Source organism: Pteropus vampyrus, unplaced genomic scaffold (genome assembly GCF_000151845.1).
Source record: "Pteropus vampyrus isolate Shadow unplaced genomic scaffold, Pvam_2.0 Scaffold98, whole genome shotgun sequence".
Lineage (NCBI taxonomy): Eukaryota > Metazoa > Chordata > Mammalia > Chiroptera > Pteropodidae > Pteropus > Pteropus vampyrus.
The window spans coordinates 5,694,508-5,705,408 of NW_011888879.1; the positions used below are offsets into that span (position 1 = coordinate 5,694,508).

General features: G+C 45.1%; 1 protein-coding gene across 3 annotated transcripts in view; it reads right to left on the bottom strand.

The window, feature by feature from the left end:
* RGL1 (ral guanine nucleotide dissociation stimulator like 1) overlaps positions 1-10,901 on the bottom strand; it is a 216,200-nt gene that overhangs the window by 101,874 nt on the left and 103,425 nt on the right. Inside the window, exons 1-2 of one of the 3 annotated variants that reach the window (XM_011364550.2) lie at positions 9,902-10,147; positions 8,772-8,882 (exon numbers count right to left, since the gene is read on the bottom strand). The exons of 1 other annotated variant lie outside the window; for it this stretch is intronic. In XM_011364550.2, the coding sequence (XP_011362852.1) occupies positions 8,772-8,882; positions 9,902-9,928 (138 nt within the window). In that variant the 5' untranslated portion in view covers positions 9,929-10,147. Of the gene's footprint in view, positions 1-8,771; positions 8,883-9,901; positions 10,148-10,901 lie in introns of those variants that run through there. One more of the 3 variants, XM_011364549.2, reaches the window with a different exon arrangement.

Below are 10,901 nucleotides of genomic sequence, written 5' to 3' on the forward strand. Positions count from 1 at the left end.
ACAACAGATACTTCTAATAAACAAGAATTAATAAACTCTGCCACGGCCCTTCCTTCCAGATGTGCAAAATGAGAGAGTGATGTCAGGAAGAAGACTTTGAGCCTTGCCAATACTTTCGTAATCAAGCTATCTGGTTTACATACAACCCCAAGCTTCAGGGGCCCATGGAAGAAAGGCACCCCTGCCTCTACAAGGTCCCATAGCAGAGTTCAAAGGTGGGGTCCTGATGAGAGCCCCATCACACTGTGAGCGAGGCCTGCCATATCCTTGGCACTGTGCCAAGCACCTTCCATACATAAGACCTTCGCTCCTCACAGTAATTCTGTCAGGAAGGCCTGGCTATTTTCCTCCCTTTACAGGTGAGGAATTTAGTCTCAGGGAGGTTAAGTAACTTCATAGCTCAAGCCCACACAGCTCGCAAGTGGCAGAGGCAAGTTTTGTATCCCTGTCTGTCCAGCTCCAAAGCACAGGCTCCTGACCACTGCGCTAGGTTCCCTCCCTCCACCGGGCTCCTCCTGGAAATACCCACTGAAGAAGGAAGAGCGACCAGGAGGTTCCAGCTTCTGCAAAATCCCCAAGTGAAGAGAAAGAATCATGAGCTCATCCTACAGCCAGGCCTTGATGGCTCTGGGCCCTGCTAAGATTTGGTTAAGTCATTTTTAAAAGAGATATGCTCATTGTGTTGTGTAATTAGGAGGAGTCCACATTTGGACAGAAAACAGCAAATCTTTTCCCTATACTTCACAAACTAACCAAATGTTCCAATTTCCTGAATTTTCTATTTAAGAGTATCACTTATCTCAATAAACAATTTCAAGTGTTCGTTTTAATTGGAAAAGTCGTGACTATAAAGCATTTTATTTTTAGCCAATGTCTAATCCCGTTCAATTATTTTTACCTATATCCATTTGATGTTCTTTAGTTAAAAACTGTCCACAGATTGTAGCTCCATCACCAGCGGTGACAGAAGTTATGGGCATGAAAATGGCACCTCAGTAGGAAAGAGTTACTAGCAAGAGGGTTGCAGAATGCCTTGGCTGACCAAAGACATCTTACTTTCAGCAGAAAAGACTTGTTTTTGGCCTTCGGATTATCTTTAGAATTATGAAACTGGAAGGACTCAGCCTTGGCTTCGCTTTCATAAAAGATGAAAATGCGTATTTAAATCAGCAGGAAACAAAATAAAGGAAAAAGTTGAATTGCCCAATTCTTTGCTGAAAAGAGCAAACAAACAGAGAACGTCTGGGGGAGTGTACATGGGATAAGATGAACTGTGTGGAAACGAATTCAAATGAATGGGCCGCAGATGGCACGAGCATTTAAATGCGAGGAAATGTAGGGTAATGAGTCTATGAGGGCAAAAATAAATAGAACCACCAACACACCATCCACCCCAACCACCACCAGGATGGCCCTTAGAAGTCAACACTGCATGACATAAAGAAGACGGCTCTGAGGAACTAAGCCAGGCAGAAATTCCAGTCTTCAGAACTCAATGCATGAGCACATTAGTGAAAAGACACAGGTGTTTCTACAATGTCGAGCCAAAGGACCGATGGCAAAGGCCATGGCTCTCTCTGCACAAGACTAGCTGAGCTTCCTCCAAGTCCGTAGCTTCTGCTTAACGTTGTTGTCTTTCCTCCCTTCTCCTTCCCTCCTCTCCTCCCTCCCTCCCTCCTCTCTTTCCTTTCTCTATTTCTATTCTTTTTTAAACTGAAGATTGATCAGGTTTTAATCAATTATATAGAAGAGGCCAGAGAGTGACATTAAAAAGATGCACCAATAGAATGTGAAGTTTTAATTTAGGCCGTGTGTGCATGTGTGTGCGTGCGTGTGTGTGTGTGTGTGTGTGTGTAAGAGAGAAAGAGAGGCTGAGATTGTGGGAGTAGTAAATGAGGGGAGCATTAGATCTTACCAATTTTTTTTTTTTTTTTATAAAACGAGTTAGCAATCAGAATGAGCCTCCACAGTGATGCCAGCAGCCAGGGTAAACAGAGTCAGGATTTAAAGACTTTGAGTAGGGGGAGGGGAAAAAACCAGGACACCTAACCATAACATTTCTTGTGTCCCTAACAACACAATTATAAGTTTAACTGCTGTTGTCTAAAATGCAACTCTGTAATCATAGTCTTGTGGGTTCCATATTTATTCTCTCTCCATGGCCTACAGATTCAATTTGTTTAGTTTACAGGAAACAGACTAAAAAAGAAGAAAGAAAAAGAAAGAAAGAAAGAAACCACCACCTCTGCAAAGTTTTCTGGAAGCTGAGAAACAAGCCGTGCTCGCTGCCTTGTTCACAGAGAGCCTACACTGAGATTTTGTCTCTGCACACCGACACATTGGGCATGCTTGGGGCTGGTTAGTCTGTAGGACCCCTAACAGGAAAAAAGGCTTTTGCATTTTCTAGTGTATATATGGAGGAAGGCCGACTTGAAGTCCGCAGGACACTTCGCCCAGTAGAAGAGGACGATGCTCACCCGAGAAAGCCTAAGCTCTGACCTGCTCCTTGAACCGGGGGCCGGGACTCCTCTCATCCCCACCAGCCCCCATCCCTCTTTCTCCTCCACTGTGCTCGCCTCTTCTACCCGCTTTGTTCTGCGTCCACCACGTCCACTCATCCCTTTCCTCACTTCATTACAACTCTAGCCTCCTCCCCCCTCTCCACACCCCAGGCTGGCTCCTTTCGGGGACTTCCACCCCTCAGCTGTCAGCCATCATTCTAAAATGCAAATCCGACCGTGCCACTCTGCTTAAAAGCCCTACGATGACTGCCTTAGCATTCAAGACGAAGCAAACTCCTCAGCTGAGCATGCCAGGTTCTCAGGAACATGGCTCATGCCTCTCTCTAACCTCCTTTCCTGCCATTTTCCCACCAGGCATCATTCCCTCGTCCCCACGCTGAGCCTCACACAGTGGTCTCATCTCCCGCCTCCATGCTTTCCCCCATGCTGTGCTGACTGACAGCACCAGTGCCCCACACACCCTCATTTAACTCCTACTCATCTGTCAGCTCTCCAGTAAAAGAGCCCCTCTTCCTTGCAGCCTTCCTGGAGTGCCCAACCCCCACTCCCAGGTGATTTACATGCCCCCCAGGGCTCCCCCAACACATAGCATGTCGCTCACATAGCACTGACCACAACATATTATAATTAGTTTCGGTTTCCGTCTCCCTCACTAACTGTAAGTTCTTTAAGAGCAGGGCTGCTTAGTTTTACTTTGGAGTCTCAAGATTTAGCATGGAGTCTGGCACAAAATAGGCTGTTGATGACTAAATGAATGCTATCGAAGGCCAGGTTACAGGATCACACAGAGCGACATGCAACAGTAGTGAAGGGAATTGACACCGGATGTGTTTACTATCGAATGACCCAGAAACTGCCCAAAACTCCAGACTCCGACTCAACTGTGGAGAAACCCACAGCCATCAACAACTCAAACAGTAACCGGCTGAGCTTCGCTAGTGGAACGAAGCAACATTTAGTATCTTCCCCCATTTAACCAATACTCTTCTTGCTTAGTTTACAGAAATAATTTTTTTTCTATAAAATGTATATCATGGTAGAAATTTAGATGTTTTACTTATTTTAGTTTATTATTGCACGTTTTAATATAAGATGTGTAAAACGGTTACTATAAGATTATGATTATTTAGAAGGAGGAAGGATAAAAAGATATGAGTGCCATGGACAAAGGAAATAGAGGATAAAATAAGGAGGACAGGGCAGTGACAAACGCCAGCGAAGCATCAGTGGAGAGAGGCACAGTATTTACCTATTACTCTCCTTTTCTTTTTAAATTTAAAACTCTAAGAAACTCTTTCTTCATAATTTCATGGAAATAAGAATGAAATATGTTTATAATACTGAGTTAAGAGAATGCATACATCAAGTATAAGGGGCAACCGTGCCCCTTCCATTTATGCTGCTCTGTGTTTGCTGAGGGGGGACATGTATTCTGAACTCTGCTGGGCGTCCCCTGGATGGATGAACTGAAACGGATATTCTTGATAACATGCTGAACATTCCTTACACCGATCCCAACAGGTTGTGAAAGAAGTGAACAGACCCAACTAGCTCAGGCAAATGAAATTTACTCTACTTTCTTGACCAGTGTAGGCGACTATATTATTGGATTATTTTAGAATCATCTCCCCAAGGTCAAAATGAATAATACCAGTTGGTTCATTTACAGATGGCTACTAACTTTTGAGATTTACTCTCTAAAGCCTAAACGAAACATTCTCGTGGGCAAGAATAATGCAACCCAAGGGCCAATTTTCCTGAGATGAAAACCAGGATGACCAACCGCAAACGAAGGCTCCTCCAGGGCTTATCTCCTGACAGTTCTAAACCCCCGCTCCTGAGCTTCCCAACCGCACGCAACCGCAATGCCCTCCAGCACTCCTCAACTCGTGCGTCGCCCTTCTCTCTCCAACTGTTGGAGACTCTCTAGTTACTCCGCTGCCGTGATTTTTTTTTTTTATAAAAATGAATAATCACTACCTTTGTTGATGCCCTGCTTTGCTCCAGAAAAGATGTAAGACAGCTGTAATCATACCCTAATTGATTTTTCTCACTCCCATGCTCCTCGACTCTTCTTTATAAGCTAACGGCTTCATGTTGATTTGGTTTTAAATTAGGAGCAACGATACATTCGTGGTTATCAAGACAATACTAGTCTCCCAAAAAGGAATGAAGCTTGATCTATCCATTCGACAAACATTTATTGAGTTTCTGCCAACTAGATGGCCACCATTCCCACTTCACCAAGCTGGCGGTCTAGTGGGGATTCAAACAAATAAACATGCAATTACGACAGAGCAAGGTATGTGCATGATAGACAGATGGAGAAGGTTTCAGGAACACGCGGAAGGGAGACCACCTCCAGACTTGGAAGATCGGAGAAGCTTCCCAGAAGTGAGGTTAGTTGAAAACTTGAGGAATTATATGCCATCTGAAGGCAATATACATTCAAAGCCACCGAAACACCAGGTAGAGTCAATCCAAATAGCGTATCCAAGTGAGAATCAACTTCTCAATCCAGATGTGACAAATGATTATCTTACCACCGCCCCTACATAACACACGAACTGGCCACAAGTCACCCGAAATTCCATAATAGATTTCCAGTTCCTTTTATTTCTAAATATATTCTGATTGCTCCTGTCCTATTTCACTATCTTTACCAGCTTCCAGCTATGAAGCATTACAACTCAAGCCAGTGAGGGCCCAGGCGGGAGACAGTGTGATAAAACATGGGACGTGGGGAAGGGAGGCACTGGGGCCCCACCGCAAGGACCACATAACCACAGAAGTGTAGAACTGAGAAAAGCCATGTGACTATTCACTGACCATTCCACTCCCCACAAACCTTGCCCTTGACCTAGCCCTTCCAATCCTGCCTGTGAAACAAATACCCGCACCTTGAACTTATTTTAGGTTTGATCCATTTTTTTTTGACCCGGCATCTGTCATATTCTAAAGACAGCAGAATGGGCTCTTGACACCACAGCCCCTTCCCTAACAGTTGGATCCTTTCCCTCTGACCATGTGGGCATTCTTCCTAAAATATTACATTTTCTGCTTCCAGAGAATATCGATATTTTCTTAAATCACTTTTACGTATCATGTCAATGTATAACTACAATGCTGGGACCAAAGAAAAACAATAAGGTTTGACCATTTGCCCTTCCAAAAAAATCTCTGGACGTTCTATAAGCTAATTGAAAAACTGGATAAAATTACTTTTTAAAGACTCTTTCAATCCTGAGATTCTTATGATTCTGACATAATCGGAGCCATTTTTCTTTGAGGTCGATAGCCCAGTAAAATTATCCCACTCTAAGATATTAAGGAAAAGCTGGTACAGTATTTCAATAATGTTTGGTTTCTCAAAGTTGTCCAACACAACCTCACTGTCGATAAGCAAAGCCGAAACTGCATGTATAAGTAAACCCAGCCTGAGCCATACTCGGTTGTAAATTTTACAGCTAAAGACAGGGGGGTTTACGTCAAAAGATCAACTGAACGCAAAATTCAGCAAGCAAAAACCAATGCCCTAAGGCTGTGTAATTATTCTGCTATTCTTCCCAAAATGAGTCTTCATTAGGTTTTGAGATCTGAGTACCAGAAAATGCCAAAACTATACTCAGTGTTTTAGGATTTTCGAGTAAATCTTACAGGCATGTAAAGAGGGCCACGCTCACCCTCGTGTCACATAACCTCATAAATGTGTTTGGTGCATCATACTTTATGCATCCAAAACAAGAGCTTATCGATAAGATACACATCTTCACAACAAAGATCCCAATTTGTAGCTCAAGTTATCATTCAAAACATAAATAAAGGATAGGCGCATCGCTCAAGCCCGGCCCCAGGTGCGGTGTGGAGAGGGAATGTACACCAGAAGCATCCTTGCTCTTCCGAGCCAACATTCTCTTTCTCTGCTCTGGAAACAGCCTTAAGGTCCAGGACTCCCGACAGCAAGGAATTAAGCATCTGGGTTCGAATCTGGCCTCTACCACTTCCGAGCTATGTGGCCCTGGCAAGCAATTTCACCTCTCTGGGCTTTAGTTCCCTCATATGGAAAAAAAGATAATCATGATAACATAAGGTCATTGTCACCTCAATCTCTAGTTCACTATAAAACTGGGTGAAGAATTTCGAAAGAGTCACTGAAATGTAGGAAAACAAATATGGAAACACCACTGAGTCCTGAAGAGAATGGTTTTGTAATTGCTATGGCTCGATGGGTTGAGTCACATGTAATTAAGTCTGGAATTTCCAAGGACAAAAACAGACCTTCATGACAGAATACCTAAGATAAAAAAACAAGGAGAATTCCTAAGAAGTTGCTTTTGAGGACTGGGGTGGTAGCAGCAAATCACACTTTGTTGAAATGGAAAGGAAGAAACAGATTCCTGCATCAACTAGAAGTAATCTTTCTACATTATCCTCCTTCCCAAAATTTCAGCTGTACTGCTAAATCTGAGGGAACCAACTCTGAGCTCTATATAAGTTTGAGAACATTGGAGGCGGGAAGAAGTGGAGTCCGGTGAACAGACCAGTCTGTGAGAGTTACTACACAACTGTGAACATCTAAAGGAACCATACTTTGTGTCTGGAGCCTACAGAGTTAACCCCTCTACTTTTCCATGACTTACTCATTCATTGCTATTAGCGTTTGGCTAAAAACTAATATTGTCACCCAAGCAATATCAGTCTCGTTAGAAAGAGAGGAGCAAATGGTGTAAAAAAATGCAACGATCCCTTTGAGGGCAGCTGGTTCAGAACCTCTGAATCATTTTGAAATATCCAGACAGGCCAAACCACATCAATGCCACATTTAAATAAAATTCATATACACAACCACTGAAAACAAAGTGATGACTTGTCAGAACTCTGGTTCTTCTTTCCCTGTCAGGTCTACTGATGATGCACCTATAATTTTAAAATATTCTGCGTAAGGTATCTACCTGTTCGGTGAACACTTCAGGTGAGGCCACACCTGCAGATGTTACTAACAGTTTACTGCCCTAGTGGGTGGAACCTTGGCCCAAAGTATAGAGCAGGGAAGACCTGAGTTAAAGCAGCTGGGAAAGCCCAATGCAATGAAGGCCTGTGTCAGCAGATCAGCAGACCCGTGGCAGAGGAAGTCATTGCTGCTGGCCATCCTGCCTTAAATTCCGGGAGTTACGAGTCACATGTTGCCCTAGTCTTATTGTGAAGCCCTGGGCAGTTTTGTTTCCTGTCCTCCTTCATACCCCGCTTTAGAACATTGCTTAAAACACATTGAATTTTCTGAAACCCAAAGCCAGTAAAGATGGATGCAAGCGCATAAGCCTCATTGCTCTCAAGCCCATCACCTATGAAGCCAGAGTGTGGCTACAATAAGGTCCGAGGAAACCACGCTCATCCCCTCTATTCAGCCTATTTTCTTTCTCAGGCTTTTCATGTCACCTCTCACTGTTCTCTCTCTGAGGAGCACTTCTATCTCGAGATCAAAAATTCCTTCGTTCTTCCACATGTCGACGTTCGCTCCAGTAATCATCCTGCCGCCAAGCTTTCCATCTCTCGTGTCCTTTTTATTTGGGATGGGCTGGAGAATCCATGAGGTGATAACAAATATCTTCACATGCTCCCACCCAGTATGTAAGAATCTCAGTGGAGGTAGTGCTTCTCCAAACGCCCAGCATTCTGTGCGCTCAACGCATGAAGCCGCGCAGGCATTTGCTCTGCGCACGCATTTGCCTCCTCACGGGCTGTAGAAACGGAGGTAAAATGGGAGATCTGCCACCCCTCACAGAAAGCAGGTTTGGAATGGTCTGTCCCCTGAGCATTCTGGGTACTTTATAAAAGGACGGGCGTGTAGGAGAGGCTGTCAGCATCAGAGGGGAGAACCAGGAGAGAAGATGGTGCCATCTGGGTAAAACTGCTTATGGCTCGTCTATCGGAGTGATGCTTTCTGGTCCTGCTACTCTGTGTCACCTTCTGCCCCTCCATCCTCGCTCTATTTGCCAGATACCTCAAGATGTTTCTAAGAGGTTCTGAATTATTGACGAGCCTAAGGAAGATGCTTTTAGAAACATTAAGTACAAAAACAGACCTGGACAGCTAGTGCAGATAGTGGGTCATTGGCAGTTTCCTTTTTAAGGCCAAAAGAGAAGAGGGGAAAAAAAAAAAAAAAAAAAGCCTGTCTCTGCTAAATAATGATATTCACAGAACAAGAGACACTGCAGCTCCAAAGTTCACAGTCTCTCCAGCGTTACTCACCCCTAGCCATCTCGCTCCTTTATTGGCAGCCTGTTGAATCTGGACTCTTTTCAGTGTGACATGGTAAACAGCTCCTTCCTCTACCTCTTCACCCCAGTCCTGAATCGAGCTCTGCCAGAGAGGATGGGATAAAAAGAAAGAAAAAGAGTATTTTTTTTTCCCCCTCTCTGCTAACCACAATCTATCCCAGCTGCTTTGCTGCTTACCCCAGCACTCAGGGCACAAGATGGGCTGTTCAGAGTAAATATTACAATCAGAGCAATACAAGACACACTGTGATAAAGAGAATGCTGAGATTTTCTTGGCCCCCAGCCCTTTCCTGTGGTATCAGGATCCCCGGACTTTTCCATTTAGTTATTTTTCCTAGACTTGCTCACATATATCTTTAAATAGAGTTTTGTTTTGTTTTGTTTTGTTTCAGTCTTTTTTCACTTCGTAAAGAAACTGTGGTTTAGTCCTGATTAACTTTTCCTCCTTGGGTGAAAAGCAAAAATAATTCATTGGTTTAAAAAGTTTGTAGTTTTTTTTTTTTTTTTTTAATAAGTGGCTCAGTTATTTCAGCAAACTACATTTTAAACTCAGACCCAAACAAGCATTTAAAATGCCAAGAGTCTTCACGCCTTTGGAAGTTGAACGCTCCCCGTGTCTTTTTTCTCCACTTATTGTTTGGAGACCCAAAAAGTTAGCGGGGGGTGGAAAGTTTTTTATTTCCATAAAATAATCTGGCAAGTGCGGGGAAAGCAACGCATCGGCACGCAGCTTCGAGCAGGACGTGTGCATCGACTCCCTGGGTTTCCATGTCCCCGGCTAAACTTTGTGTCGGAGCCCCTGGGACACCGAAGCGCTCCGCGGTTCGCCCGGTCTAACAGTTCTTTTTCCTTAAAAGTTCCTTCTTGACATACATCTGCCCCAGACACACCAAAAGCAAGTGCTGAGAGAGTAGGTATCTTTGTAAAGGGAGAAGACACGCAGCGAGGAAGGCATACAAAGCAAAGTAGAAAGCTTTAAGCTCACAAGTATGGGATCGGATTGCTCCGTTCACTCCGAGTGAGTCCAAAACACGCCCAGAGAAAGCGGGAGAAGATTCCCCACCAGAGAAGCCTCGGGAGAAGGCAGAGAGTTCTCGTTACCATTTTAGCTTGCCAAAGCAATTTCATTCTCAGTTTTCCCTTCGGTACGGGGACGCGGCATGATGCGCCCAGCTCCCAGGCCGACGCGGTCCCGGCGCGGCTCCGCCGGGAGCCCCCACCGGCCCCCGGCCCGCGCGGCGGCTGCGCTCGGAGCACAGACACGCGCGGCGCTGCCCGTCGTCCCCGTCGCCTCCGCCGGTGCGCGCGACTCCGGCCACAAAGGGAGCGCAGCGAGCGAGCAGCCAGCGAGGGCGCCGCAGACTCCTCCCCACGCCAGTCCGCCACTCCGTGATGTCAGGCTTTCCTGTTTGTGATTGGGAGCGCACTCTCCCTTTCTCAAATCCCATGGATAAAGTTAGCATGAAATAATTTCTCCAGCTCCGGAGGTGGCGGGAGAAACAACCCTTTGAAGTTGATGAGTTTTCCCTGCTGGTCACCAGGTGCCAAAAAAGAATCGGGTGTGGTATGGGGGACAGAAGTGTGTGTCTTCTTCCTACGCTAAAAGAAATAGGGGGAGTGGGAGGGGGAGGGCAAAAAGGACGTGAGGAAAGGGTAGAAAACCGTCTGTTATCTGCCCTGTTACCTACTGGATTTAGATTAAATCAGAGCGACCCCAATGAGAGCAGCAATACTAGAAGCCAGGAAGTTTTTCATTAGGACAAAAAATAATTGTTTAGAGGGCACTCCAGAGCCCGTGCCCAGAGAGGGTACCCTGCCCAGCGGCAGCACACAAGCAGGCACCTGGACTTCTTTCTACTGCGCGTTACTAGAAGGCTCTTCCAACAGTGACTGGCCACTGCGGGAGAGAAGGGGACAAAGCAGGAAAGGGTTTTTCTGGGACTGACAGACACCTTGGAAAGCGAGTGGTCAGTGGCCCTGATGGCAGTGTGAGTCTTCTGAGCTGTCACCATCTCTGATTGTCTGTACTATCGGAACACAGCGGGATAATGACGGTAGGGAAAAGCTCTTCATGAGACTGCCAGAGGGAGTTTTGTCATAA